Source organism: Centruroides sculpturatus, unplaced genomic scaffold (assembly GCF_000671375.1).
Source record: "Centruroides sculpturatus isolate CEXI.00-Female unplaced genomic scaffold, Cexi_2.0 scaffold44, whole genome shotgun sequence".
Lineage (NCBI taxonomy): Eukaryota > Metazoa > Arthropoda > Arachnida > Scorpiones > Buthidae > Centruroides > Centruroides sculpturatus.
Window position 1 is genome coordinate 1,265,915 of NW_019384307.1, and position 15,706 is coordinate 1,281,620.

The 15,706-nt window shown below is 30.1% G+C and overlaps 1 protein-coding gene and 2 pseudogenes across 1 annotated transcript; 1 reads left to right on the plus strand and 2 right to left on the minus strand.

Annotated features, from left to right (window-relative positions):
- The first annotated feature begins 4,853 nt into the window (after positions 1 to 4,853).
- LOC111619859 lies at positions 4,854 to 6,166 on the plus strand (annotated as a pseudogene).
- A 21-nt stretch (positions 6,167 to 6,187) lies between these two features.
- Positions 6,188 to 7,158, minus strand: LOC111619868 (annotated as a pseudogene).
- Positions 7,159 to 8,940: 1,782 nt separating this feature from the next.
- Positions 8,941 to 15,101, minus strand: LOC111619877 (ferric-chelate reductase 1-like). The gene is made up of 4 exons (XM_023361704.1): positions 15,020 to 15,101; positions 11,329 to 11,598; positions 9,118 to 9,325; positions 8,941 to 9,025 (listed from the first exon to the last, which is right to left on the minus strand). The coding sequence occupies exons 1-4, from the start codon at positions 15,099 to 15,101 to the stop codon at positions 8,941 to 8,943; spliced, it is 645 nt and encodes a 214-aa protein (XP_023217472.1).
- Positions 15,102 to 15,706: the final 605 nt, after the last annotated feature.

Below are 15,706 nucleotides of genomic sequence, written 5' to 3' on the forward strand. Positions count from 1 at the left end.
GTCGATCTAGTACTGCTTTCCGCGTGCTTTTCGTTGGTAACGGTTAATGGAATTTTCTGAACGTTATCGTCTCTGTTTATCCCCGTAATAAGTGGCATACTGTATATGGTTTGCCATCCATTGAGAAAGTCGATTAGTGGATGTCCGATGATCTAATTCGTAACTGAAATAGCATTACAGATTCCAACGTTTGTAGATATCAATGCAACTTGGATGACAGGGTCGAAAGACTTAACATTTCGTTGATAAATTAATTAGAATATTCGTTCGTACTGAGCTTGATTTTGATATATGAAAAAAGCATTTTCTGTGTATGTTAACAATCGATTGCACTTATAAGAAGTTTGTTTTGATGTAGAATTTTGTAAATTTTGATTTTAAATTTTTGTACTTTTAATTCTTAATTCGAATTAGAATAAATTGTTAATCAGTGTAAAAACAGGTTGAAAGACATCTTTTCTCGAATTTAATTTGGTATAATGTATTGATATATAATTTTACTCAATGTTTTTTAGTAAGAAACTATTGTTTTTATACTACACTTTTTTTGTCTATACCAGACATGGTCAAATGCGACTCCGAGAACCACATGCGGCTTTTGCTGAAAGTGTTAATTTCTGTTTTTTATTAATATTTTTACAATTTCATTTCCACAATTTCGTGAAAATATGTTTATTAAAAAAATTCAAGAGTTGTTTTATATTATACAGTATTTATATTACAGTAATACCCCGAACTTACGCGATAGGTGGGACCGAGCGATGACTGCGAAGTCGAATTCGCGTAAGTCGGAGTATAATTTCGCAATTTGTGTAAAATCCAAGTCGGATGTATGTAAGCTAATAAATGTTCTCGTTAATCTTATCTCGTCTTTTGATTCGTTCACGGTTACAAGAAATCACCACATAGAGTCTCTCAAGTCTCCGTAGATATAACAAACACAGAAATAAATAACACAAAATAAATTGTAGCTATATATCGATTCCGCGCGACACGTCTGAACATGTAAGCCGAACAATAGTGTGGGGGGAGTGAGTAATCGAGAGTTGCGTGGCGCTCAAACGAAAGACAAATCGACGAGATTTGAAAATCGCGTAACTCCGGGTTCGCGTAAGTCGGGGTAGTGTAAGTCGAAGTATTACTGTATATAATAAAATCGCAGTACATAACTGTGGCTCCCATGCATTTTGCAAAACCTACATTTCGGCTTCCACTGAACTCTTGCTTGCCCACCCCTGGTCTATACTATTAATTTCTGCAATGATTATGAAAATGAAAAATTTTACGAAAAAATTTATGCAATGTTCTCTGTCTTTTGATGTCTTTTGTTTGTTTTTAAATGTAATTTTTTGTGGCATATTGCTGTTTCGAAGTTTGTTTTTCAGTGTTGCTTCATAAGACGATGAATTTTTTGAACTGTTTTATTTAACCAATCGTTGGTGGAACAATTTTAGTCTTTTTTGTTTAAAGAAGTGATGTCACTGTTTCGTTTTCTCGGAGTGATCTGCAGAATCGTTACGAGAAATTTTTGATATTGTCATTGTAGCCGCCGTTTAACATTGCTCTATATATTTACTTAATTTCCGAAGTTGTCTTTAAATATTTTTAATGGAATTTTTTCTCATGTTTCAGCTGTTAGATCAGTTTTTTCCTATGTTTGAGTTGTAGCATTTGTTTTAGAAAATCCTCCTTTTTGGAAATAGATTTGATAGTTTTATTCTTAGTCGTGTGTTTAAGACATTGTTAACAAATGCTATGCATCCAGAAGAAAAATGTTATTTGCTTAAATCAAATTGATCTTGAATTTATTAACTTTATCAATAATTAGAGAATTCAGTGTTTTGCGGTAATCAGAGTTTAAAGTTCGTACTAAGGCTTTGTCACAGCTGAATTAACGATGTAGTGTTCGCCGCTTCATTCTTTTGATGCTTTTTAATGACAAATTGTATCACCATATCTATTGCCTGGCTAAATGTATATGGTCTAGGAGCGCAAACCTCAGACGGTGCAATCAGTGAAGCGATTCTCAATGCTGTATTTCAATATATCTGTTATAGAAAGTTTAATGAACACGAAATCAAAATCTTGCCCTGGGTACAAATGACTCTAGCTAAGACACTGTCAAATTGTATGTATTTGCCTTGCTATTGTTTAGTATAAGTCGATTTTTCGGTTTAATATCCGATTCCACTTAATTAACCAATTGTTGAAAATACATTAGCATATGCACTAGAAAAGTTATCCACAGGCAAGGTTTTGTCGCCTTTAAACTCCGAGGATTTTACTTTTTCCAATCACAAGAACATTTTTTCACCTATCACATTAACATGTCAAAGGTCAAGTATTTATTTTTTCGAAAACTAAAATTCTATAACAGTTTCATTTTTAAGCTAATAAGTATGCTTAGGCATTGCACGAAAACAGAATCCACTGTTATCTGCATTATAAATATCGTGGAGTGAATATTTAGTAATAATTGTTGTCTACTTTGTCTATGGTTTTTGTTTACCATGAACACGTCTGTAGATGATAATCTCTCACTTTTTCCCCCGTCGAACCATCTATCAATTGTAATTTAATTTTTTTTTTGCCCGTAGTTTTGACTACTTCTTGTACATTTTGACGCATAAGAGGTCTGTTTATTAACCGGAGCATTGTTTTCTCGAATATTCGTGTGTACACAGCCTTAATGTTTATTATATTGTAGTATTTAATTTATATAACTACAAAGGTTATCTTACGTAATCACACTGAGTGACCCATCTAACATATTTTAAAAGTTCTTTACTCTTCTGCTGTACACAATTTAAAGAATTTTTAAAATGTGTTAGATTGGGCACTCGGTATGATAAACCCTTATGTAAGATAACCTTTGTAATTATAAATCAAATACTACAATATAATATAATATAAGGGCTAGAAATACGAAGTAATCTAATAATCTTAATCTTTGCTGTTGTTATTTTTTGCCCGAGCGATACTGAATACATCTGCTAGTTATAAGATAAAATGTATTTATTTACGATATACAAATTGTTATAAATAAGAAATGTACTGCAATAAATCATCTGCAGAAATATCAGAATTATCGCCTTAACTGCCTTATATGCTATCTTACTAACGGATATTTAAACTTTATTTGAAATTTATTATTAGCTTTACTGTAAAATTACTAGTCTATTAATATTACTGTCAAACATCTGAATAACTGCCACTAACGGAAACATTAAAAAATGATCGTACTTCGGAGATGGCCGTAATTTGGAGGTTATTTTGTATGTATCTTAATTAAAAACATTCCCGAAAAGTGGCCGCCGTTTACAGGTGGACTTTATTAGAGATTTGACTGTATTATAGTAATAATTGTATTTCAACTAATTATGAATTAATATCTACAATATAAAGTATTATTATAAAATTTTACTTAATTTATACTTTACTTAATTTCACTTATAATTTATAATAAGTATGACAATTATCCAAGGTGAATGCTTTTAAAAATATACACATTTACTTTTTATTTTGTTTTATTGTGTACATGAAAACAATCAGAAACGAGAGATAACGTAACCATTTCACTTTCGTAATCATAATTTTATCCCGAAAGGGCCCCAGGTTGATGAATAGTTGTTAATTAAGATGGTCATATTTTTTTTTAGAAATTTATTTTACTGGATTTGAGAGAAAAAGTAAGGAAAAAGTATATAATTATGGTGGCATTTTTCTACTAAAACGAATACAAAGGGTTTACATTTATATATAGCCTACATTAATTAACATTAGCTGTATGTACACTATATGATTAATTACGTTATATTTGATCACGTGTAATAATAAATTGCTTGCGGTTCTTCAAAAATAAAAGCAATATTAAAACGACTGATAAACTAAATATATCTGAATGGACTATCCGTAAAGGTTAATCTATACGTTATGAACAAATATACAATAAACAGTTTGATAATGAAACAAAATACTTTATATTTTTATGAAAATGTAAATAATTTATATGATGACCTTTCAGAAATCAACAATTGAATAATAACCTAAATAATTTGACGGTCGGATGGCCGAGTTGGTTAATTCCTGAATCTACCTCTCCGGAGAACCAGGATCGAAGAAGGAGTTAATACATTTTTGGCTAGTTATTAATATAATAATAAAAATAATAATTTAATCGATAGCAATAAATATGTACTGTACAGTACATAAAAATAATAATGCAGTCAACATATATAGAATATATTTAATAAATATTATAGTCTTTCATACTTTACGTAAACTTGATTTTAAATATTTAGGCTATATTTTTAAAAGCTACGAAAATATGAAATTGTGTATTTCGATTCCATTCTTTTTCTCTACAAACAAACAATAGATTTTACAATGATAAATATATTATTCCAAATATAACAATGGCGTAGAGTCTTGAATTCGGAAGAATAGACAAACGTCTCTTATAGAGTCCGAGTGCAAGTTACTCGCGCGTCGCCCTGGTGGAAAATATTTACATAACACATAGGAGTTCTCTAAAGAATGCATATGCGTTGTATCTGAGACATTACGATACCTAAACGATACCCAGTACAGTAAATCGCTTATTGTTAATTTTTATTTGAGTTATAATATTAAACATGGGTAAATCAAATGTAAATTGTTCTGTGTTTGGATGTTCTAATACACTAGCAAACACTCAACATGTAACGCCGAAAGTTTCATTTTATTGTTTTCCGGCACGTCCACACCTTAAATAGAGGCACCAAACTTGGATAAATTTTGCTAAAAGACAAAAGTAAGAAATACAAATTTTATTTTTAATTTTTAAAAAATTGACACGAATAATTTTCTAACAATATCCTTGTAAATTTAGTAAAAACGGATCACAGTGGCTACCCTCTAAATCAGCACGGATATGTAGTATGCATTTTATAGATGGGGAAAAAAGTGAAGATCCAAGATGTCCAAATTATAATCCAACAATCTATCCTGAAAAAAGAAGCAATGAAGAAAATTGTCGACATGAACAGTCAATGAAGAGATATAAACGCCTAATGAACAGAAGGAACATTTTATTTGAAGAAGCAGGAAGACACTTCGATGTAGCAATTGAAGACAAGTTTTTAGACCCTAAAGAAAAACAAAAACATGACTTTGGAACTCAAACAGAGGTTACAAACGATCAGTTTGGAGATGTAAGAATTTTTATTTGCATGACTAGTAACAAAGTTTCTGAAACTGAAGTTTCCCATGTTAAAATGGTTTCAAAAGAATGTGGAGAAAATCATAGGTCATGTCATTTTAGTGGTGCAGCAAATTTTCATGATGATCAATCTTTAAAAGATCTAACATCAGTAGGATTCGATGTTTTAATTTACTTTTAGACATGCTTTCAAACAGTCCTGTTAGAGTTTATGAATTGTCTTGGGAAAATAAGTTACTAATTTTTCTAATAAAGTTAAAGTTGGGTTTGTGCTATTCAGCATTAGGTGCATTGTTTGGAATTCATAGAACCACCATTAAAACATATTTTTTACAAATTTTAGAAATTATTTTTATTGCAACACAAGATTGGATTATTTGGCCAACAAAATTATCTATTAAGGCTACATTACCTTAATCATTTAAAGAAAATTATCCTGAAACAAGAGTAATCATTGACTGTACAGAAATTAAAACTGAGAAGCCATCATCAGTTCAACATCAAATTCAGTTTTATTCCTACTATAAATCTGCTTACACTATAAAATATTTAATTGGAATTGATCCATCAGGACTTATAACTTTTCTTTCTAGTGGGTATGGAGGAAGAAGTACAGATTCGTTTATAACAAATGATTGTGATATTCTGCAAAAACTGGAGAAGGGAGCTATTGTTATAGCTGATAGAGAGTTTCCTCAAATTAAATTGGCTGTCGAAAATAAAAATTCTATTTTAATTATGCCTCCTTTTTCAAAACCAAATCAAAAGCAGTTTAGTGGTAATGAAATGGACGAAACATACAAAATTGCTCGTGTACGAATTCACGTTGAGACAGCCATTGGTAGAATTAAAATTTTTGAAATATTGAACTGCAGATTACCCATTTCACTTCTTCCATATGTAGATAAAATAATGTTTGTTTGTGTAGTATTAGTAAATCTGCAGCCACCAATTATAAATGAGTAAAATTTTTTTATTGTGAAAACACTATAAAACCTAATATTATTTACACTTAATACTTAATACTATTTACACTTAATACATAAATACTATTTACAATTGCAGGTAAATAATAATTAAAGTAGAACATTTGCATCTTCTCTAATAATGAATAAATGAATGTCTCATTTTTTTCCACTTTAAGTATTACATTTTGTACATCACTATAGATAAATAAATAAGAAAATTGAATATTTGTTACATATAAAGCTAATTGACTTTGTGTATAATACCTGCTATTTTCTTTTAAATAAAATTTAGAATTTTTAAACTCTAAATATTTTACAAATATCTCATTTGTCTTGAAATCAACAATTTTTTTTATCTTTACACGTGTACGGGCATTTAATTTCAAGTAAGCTTATTTTATTTCCTTTTTTGCATATGCCATCAGGGCTTGCACAAATCCAGGGAGCTTCATTACAAATGATAACTCCTGCATCAATTATTCTAATATTTTTTTTAAGCGAAAACGAATTTTTTGCAATTTGCTCCAATTTAATTCCGTAATCAGTTGCAATTGTTCCTTTGAATGTATTATTTAAAAATCTAAAAGCCAATTTTTCAAAATTGTTTTTTCTTGTTTTTACAGAATGAGCCATAGAGCTGCTTAATCTGTATCGTTTGTAAATGAACCAGTCTGGATATGCGCTTTGTTTTCTTGTGAGAAATGCTATTTGAATAATTTTTTGAAGTATGACAATCACATTATCGTTATAAAATTTTAACAATTTTTCTGAAATGTTAGCATTTGTAAATGAATTAAGTTTTTTTAGTTTCATTTTTTAGGAAGGTTTTCAACAATTTTATAACAATCATTCATACGTTTACTTTGAAATAATTGTGTAATTAAAGATTTTAAATCTAATTCCTCCCTCACATTGTTCATGAACTGTGTCGATTAAATCAGATAGTAGCATTTGACATTGTGTTTCTTCATCGAATTCAGCTCTTAACATTGAAGAAAGAGCACAATTAATGTGTTTTACTTTTTGATATAATGAAAATGGTGCATTTGATGATAACGATGCTGGTATTTTTATTTTTTTTGGAGTTACACAATTACTAAGGCGACATCCACCTGATGTGTATATCTTCTTATGTTGTGGAATTCCCCATTGTTGTTTTCCACTGTTAACGCTTTCGTCTTTATAATTATTTAAAGCAAAAATTGTTGCTGCTACATGTTTGCACTGACCATGGATACCTGCCTTGCACTTACATGTTGCTGTAATTATTTTTCTATCTGATGATAACTGAAAATTAATTTGTATTAAAAATAATTCACAAAACATGATATGAAATATTTTTATTAAAGAAAAATTCAACAGTATATAGCTTAATAAAAGCAGTGATATTCAATTTTGTTTTGTTGTCATGCAAATCATCCTGTTTGTTCATTGCAGAGATGTTAAGCTGACATATAAAATTATTTAAATGTAAAAAATACCTTAATACAAATATAATATGGTTTCTGATTAATTTTCATTTGGGGTAGGCAAGTAGCTGTAACTGTACTTCCTCCATCATTTTTTATTTCTTTGATTGCAGCTATATGCTTAGCCTTTGCGAGTAAAATTCCTTTTTTCCATCTCGAAGGTGTAAAAAAGTTGTCATTATAGACTGGTTGAAAGCCACATGTTACAATTATATCAGGCATTATTGACTAAAAGAGAAAAATTACATTCCAGTTAATGAAAGTTCCATTTTTTAATTGTATATTTTATTAAAACATTTAAAATTTATAAAAAATTTTCAATTTAAACTTACCAATTACTTGATTTTCTGTAACAAGAAACTTTTTCTCTGTTAACGGTTCAAAAGGAGAAGAAACCCTTTGGATTTTTCTCCTATGTGTTATGTAAATATTTGCCACCAGGTGGCGCGCGAGTAACTTGCATTCGGACTCTATAACAGACGAAAAATCACGCGCTTGAGCGGACGAAGCTACTGGTGAGAAATACAAAAGTAAAAGGGGTCCGAGAGGAAGACCAGCCGGTATTCTTAACTAGCTCTTTTGATGAATTATTCGTATCAGACATCAAAATCAGCCTCCGCGCCTCCTATAACAAATGTCTAAATACGGCTTTGCCTAAGAGATCGAACTGAAATTTTGAAACGTAAACTCTCGTTTTGATTTGAAATTTCTTTGAGTTTTTTCTGCTTTAAAGTATTTTCTGTGAAATACTTTCTGACAGCAATAACAGATTTCAGATAAAAAATAATTTTTATTTTTTTGATTAAGTTTAAGAAAACGTTACCGTAAATTATACGAAATTGTTTATTTAATCTAAGTGTGTAATAACGTGAAATAGTTAATATAACCTAATTCGAATGAATAAATCTATTACTTATTGAAATAATATAATAAAAATGTATAAGAAGTGAATGATAAGTCGCGCATAAAATATAAGATATATAATCACATTTTCTGGACATTAATGTGAAAGTCTATTTCGAAGGCTTTACTATATTAAATGTTAAACCACGAACATTATATATGAGAAATCTTTTGAATTATCCAGTAATTGAACAAGCTCAAAATATAAAAATAAAGAAGAAAAACAAATGTAATCAATATTTAAATTTAATAGGAAATCAGTACAGTGCCAGAATACCCAGTCGATTTTAAATATCCGAACATATACCGAAAATTTATAGAATTAATGCCTACTTCATATTAAGTTTAAAAGAAAATAAACTAAATCGAAAACAATTGGGTGGTATTGTCGGTTGAATTGTTATTCTGTCTGGTAAGTTTCATCCTTAGCTATGTTTGCAATCTGTCCTGCATAGTACAACGACTTTGATTGAAGTATAGTGCCCCTATGAAAGTACAAAGTTTCCATTCGATATTATACATTTGCAAAATGATTTTCAAAATTTTAAATTCATATTTGAATTAGAAAAATACTCACATAAAAATGACATTTCCTTCCATTTTATTCTTAGGTGGTAACCAATATAACACGGCGTGCGTTTTGTCTCTACCATCCGAATGCGTTACTGCAGCACAAGGTAAAGTTCCCGTGCCTTTTCCTTTCATCCAGTTTCCTATACGTTCTCCTGTCAACGGATCGATAGCTGCTACCAAAAATCCTTTGAAAGGAGTTCCGTAAATCTGTACTGAATAGAGGAATTCGAAAGTAAAAATTCATAAACATCTAATACCACAATTCAGATGTTTCAGTAGTATTTCGGTATTATTTCATTTATATTAAACGATATACAAGTGCTGTATATCATTGTTAAAATTTACTAAGGAATAATAAAAATGTTTCACTTATATAAATAATATAATCTTCGAAAATTTAACTTATTTAAGAAAAAAAGAGACTCGTTATAAGTAGACTTTGTTTCTAGTAGACGTTTCAAGCTTGTTTATTCTTGGTTCCCTTTTTAAATTAGAATTTAATACGCCGATCCCTTTCTACGCTATCATAAAATAAGAATAAATTAAAAATGAAATAAAATAAAAAATTATGTTTAGTAATTTAAATTCAAAATTGTATGTTACACTTTTTTGAAATTTAAATATAAAGAAATTATAGTATATTAATATTTTATAATATATTTCCCAATAGAATAAAACTAAATTTATTCATCGACCCTCAACGATTCCTAGTAATTTATCGATTCTTACATAATGATCCTTCTGGCGGTTACAATCCTCGGTGTTTGGAACTCCTAAACGAAAAACCTCTTCTCATTACGTCCAAATAAATTAAAACAATTCTAAAATGTTTCTGTAAATCATCACAGAATATGAAATTTAGATTTCCGTTTACATTAAAACATAAACACTTTTCCAGACATTTTTAAAGAAAGTAAAACAGTAAAGACGAACAAAAACTTCGATACACGGTCTATCCTAATTTAAAAGAGTTAAAATGACCTAGTTATGAGAGGCCCTTTCTCCCTATCTGTGTCTAGATGATAAAATCGCACTATTTACCTTCTGTGTAAATATAACATTCGTCTTTTAATACGAGATTTAATCTCATTTTTCTTATTTAAGTTGACAGCTTCGCCCGAAGATGTTCATTAATAATTGTACGAAAAAATAACTTGTCAGCAGACTACAATTTATACGTTCGATTTCTTTTTTTCTAGTTAAAAAAATGCTTTTGTTTACTGCCACACCTTAATTTGCCTTAGTAGTGAAATAAAAATTATTTATTTTTTAATTAAAAATATAAATATAAATTATTTAATTTATTTTAAAAAATGAGCATTATCAATAAAATAAATAAATATTATTCTTGTTTAATAACGAAGCGAAAAATTATCATAAAGATGATTGTAAAATGTTTACCAGAAATTTATTTTTTCGTTAATAGATGTGTTATTGAAGACATTGTTAAATTATTCAAGCATTAAAAACTGTTATACTTAACTAATCCAAGTCATAATTTACTAAAACTATAGAAAATATGAAAAATATCATAGTAAAGACAGAAATGTAATGCTATTATGAAAAATGAAAAAGAATGTTACAATATATGTAACAGCAGCTTTGGAAAGTAAAGCTTTTATATTTAAAATAATACTATTTAGTAAATTTGTTTATTTTTATTTATACAAAAAATTAACGATATGAGATGTAATAATAATTAAGAAAGATTTAACTCCAATGTTTTAATTTTCATTAATATTTACTTAATAAAACATAACTTATAACTTATTGATTATGTTCATCAACTACACAACATTTTGCAAGTCAACTTAATAGAAAATAACTTCAAATTATTATAATAAACTACATGTAATACTAGTACTATAAAGTTACTATTAACATTACAGTAATAATGTAGCTAAATAAATAGCTAATAAATGCTTCTGCTAGTATTTAAAAATGAGTATTAATCTGTAATCTTTAGTGCTTACATTAAAAAAATCGTGATAATTTCCTAATGTCAATTACATTTAATTACCTGATATAACAAATCCTTCATTTTACGACTTAATTCCAGAAAACCGCCGTTAAGCGAGCCTTGGAAAAGTTAACGACAGTAAAGCAAAATCTACAGTATTTTTAATTTTTAACGAAAAAACAGCTACAGCTCCAATACATCTATGATAAAAACTTATAAAAATTTATACATTATAAAATGTAAAAGTAAGCTTACTTTTAATGGGTTCGGGATTATTGAAAGAATATTTATCATCCGATGCGATAAAAACGTAAGGTGATTCTTCAACTGGGCTTGGAGATGTTCCAGCATGTCTTGGAAGAAGAGAATCGCAGGCTTCTGCTGGTGCTCCATCAGGGAAGCATAAAGTGAAATTTAAACAAGAAAAAATAAAAACGAAAATTATGAAACCTCTAGAAGATGTCATGGTTCCTACAGCCACACTTCGTCTGCCGTTTTTTTCTGTCCTATTTTCTATTATATCGCCTGGAAATAACCAATGATAGAAAAATGAATTTTCCTTTTGACGTGACAAGAAATATCTCTTCTTTGTCATTTTTTGAATAAAAATACATCACTTTTTAATCATTCAAAAAAGACGCAGAACATCAGAAAAGAATGAAAAAATGATAATATACAAAACTATATCTTATTTTATAAGCTTAAAATATTTAAATGCGCATAAATTATTATTTTAATTTAGAAAAATTAAGTAGACTTAGTATAATTTAAGTAGCTAAATTAAAAATACAAACAGTGATTTAAAATTAAATACGAAAATTAAAGGGGTTTAATTGAAATATTTAACAACTTACGTTAAAATTCAGTTTGCTTATTTCAGTATAACATACCTTCTTATTAGTCTAATAATTTATTACTCTTAAACTGATTGGTGAAGAGTTTTGTAAATAATTTATGTCTAATAAGAAAGAAACTCACTCTAGAAATTTATATAATTACAAATAATATAGCACTTCCCAATGCTCTAACTTCACTTTTTCCAATTTTTCGTTACAGGACTTTACAAATTTCAAGTATCGGTAACTTTTTTATGAGACTTTTTGAGACACAAATATGAGACTTTTTAATATATTTTATTCGTTGACTGGCTTCTACAGAATGTTTTTTTTTGCCAGTTTAGTGCATGTATTATTATATAGATGTGAGATAGGGGTGTAGGAGATAAAACATTATTTTAGAATCACGACCTACTCTTATAGTGATACGGCTTTTTGCATACTTTTCTATAATAAGTTATTAAAAAACATGTTCATAATGTCATTGTATTATAACACTATTTTATTTTTATTAATTTAATCCAACTGATAAAAATTGAGTAGACATAGTCATTGTACACACTATATCATTCAGAAGACTTGCATATTACTTCTGAAAACTAATTTCCTATTCATAATTGGGAAAATATTTATATAAAAACTTGATATTTTTGATCATTTGTTTGTCATCATCAAATTTTTTTTGATAACTTTGGCATGCGACACTTTTTTGGGTATTCTACTATGAGTACTATAGGCTTTTTGATAAGCTACTGACTGAAATGTTTCTGTAGTAATGTCCTATACATGACACCAGTATCTTTGTATATCAAATGTTTGATTTTTGAGAATGGAACGTTTTTCGAAAGATTAGCATTTTGTAATATAACTTTGTAATCTTTGATCATATCTTTGTGCACTTGTGTGATCTCATTTGACTTTCTGACCGACATTGTATCATTGCTTTGACAATGACTAATGGTCTATATAACTCCAAATGTTTCACGAATCTATCTAAAACGCTATGCATTGTATAAACTTCTTGTACACAGCCGAAATGGCAGACGACATGAAAGCATTTCTGTTTGGAGTACGCAAGAGTTAGACCGTAAAATTATTATTTTTTTTATATGTAATCTGTTTGACATCAGTGTATTTAAAACTTGAACCAAAGCACTACTTAAGCGAAATCATTTCCACTCCTGTCAGTTTTTGCTTCATGCCAAATGAAACAGCAGCTCTTCTTTTCACCAATATCAAAAGCTGTCAAGTTGTATACAGCGAATTTTCTTTTGTTAAGAGATTAGTGTTTTGACTGAAGACACGTGAAAACTTTCTGCATATCAAAACACATAACCTCTGTTTCAGCGTCAGCATCTTGTTATCAGAATTCTTTTTTCTCCTAGCACAATTTTTTCCATGATATGGATTGTTGTTCTTTCTTTATCCTCATTTGTCTGTTTATTGTTTTTTTTTTATCAGTCTACAAATGGACACACTGTACCGAAAAAATCCTGTGCAAATTGGTCCTGTTTGCTAAAGAAAACTTAAATTGAAGTCAGTGATAAATATGTGTTAATATATCCACTTTTCCTTAAGGAGAAATTCATCAACAATGCATTTTTCTTTGTACATGCCGTATATAATAGAGAGCATTAGCATTCAGAAATTTTCTTTCAGTATTTTGCCTACAATAAGTAGAAGAGACTCTAGGAAAACTTCCAATGTGAACTCTAATTGCGCATCTTGCTTGTTCACTAATTTTGCATTTAGTTTTTTTGTCTCTTTTGTCTTGCTTCGGAATCCAGTTAGCCCTGCTTTTTCCTTGGAATGAAAACAGTTAATTCTACTCTGACCAATTATAAGAGTTTGCATATAAATTTGTTTGAATCTGCGTACTTTTTCGTCGTTTACTACAAAGTAGTACGTGTATGAATACGATTTCACAAATTAAAATGTATCTGTAACTTATTCACCTTTATTTTACTAAATTAGGATATTAAAATTATAAAACCACTACTAATATACTGATTAATAATTAATCATCATTAAAAAGCGTGCGGTGTTGATATGTTTTTTTACCTGCGCTTCTTCCTATACATTCACCATAGATTTCTTCAAAGGAATGGGACTTATGCGCATTCAAAATAGCCATGTGATTCAATAAAATAAAGGCCTGATAGTATCGCTGAAGTATGATGGTTCTAAATTACAAGGAAACGAATTATTCTACGCGTTCAAATTATTGGGTGAACTTGATTCTCACAAGCAAATTTATTAGTGCTGATTGACTTATATACTCCATATACTTACGGCGTGATTCTTTTTTCGTCTTGTGAGTACTAAAAAACCTGTTTTATATCCACATGGATTCATGCACACTACGAACTGTTAAACTGCAACAGAAAATTGTTCAACGATCTTCAGTGCCACCGCTCTGTGGGCACTAACCCCCGTATTCACCAACACGAGTTAAACAGAGAGTTGACGAACTCGAGTTTAGATGTAACTCGAAGTCAAATTACGAGTTACTCTTCTTTCGTATTCAGATAAAAATTTAACTCTAGAGTTTCGCTACTCTAGAGTTAAAATTTTAAAACAATCCTGCGTTCGAGATTAAACAAGTCTTCTTTCGTAAGCAGAGTTTGATTGGTTGAAAGCAAACACGTGTATGAACCAGGGAGGAGACGAATAGAATAGAATAGAAACACGTGTAGAAAATGACGGAAAGTGAAATGGAAAGCAGTGCACGCCGTAATTTTTCTAATTTTGAGAAGTTTCTACTTGAATTAGTCGAAAAATATAAATCGATCATTGAAAACAAGAAAACAAATGCGATTTCTTCCAAACAGAAGAGAGGCACATGGGACGAACTAACAAAGGAATTCAATGGTATCCCGGGTGTCACCCTTAGAAAAACCAAACAGTTATTGGACTGTTATAAGAATTTAAAAAAAGAAAGCCGTGAAAGAACAGGCACAAAAAAAGCCGAATTATTTAAAACAGGAGGAGAAAACCAATTCGTTCTAATAGGTTTCTTACGCTCTCTTTTGGCAAACGATATCGACATAGAAAGTCGTAATCGTCCAATTGTTCGAGGTCATTTCTTCTTGGAAAAATAATCCACCGACTTCTTCGTTCCATACGATCTATATAATCTAAATATTTCAGATTTTCTAGCATCTCGGCTTTGTCTTCGTCGAATGTCGCCATTTTTCTCTGAAATAAACCGCTTTGCGCAGGCGTCAAACCTAGAGTTATCGTCTACTCGCCGATTTTCTAGAGTTAGAGTTAGAGTTAGGGTTATTGTGTTTGACTCGAGATTCGGAGTTGGTGAATACCAATTTACCAGTAACTCGAGAGTTAACCCTAACTCTAACTCTAACTCCTGTTGGTGAATACGGGGGTAAGAGAGACATTTTTACCAAGCCCCGTATGTGTTCTGTCAAGTCTACAATGGGGCGGCCGGGTGGTGAGCGATGGCACCCGACATATCCAGAGGACAGTTTGTTAATTGTTTGGTTAAGTTGTGGCAATACAACACTTGGCGATCTGCCTAAAGAAAATGCCTTCCGGAAGGTCTTTTTAAGTATTGTTGGTCCCTATTCAAGCGTTACAGACGTGGAGAAAACATGAAAACTCCCAGCATTCAAGAAACGGAACTGCTTGACCACTGGTGGGACAAGGACAGAGGCGTAACTAATAAGAGCGAAAGTGGACATGTGCCCCGAGCGCCAAAATGAAATCGTAGAACATTTTGTAATTAACATTGAATCAAAGGTGATATTAAGATTGCTTTGGGTGACAAATAGGGATTG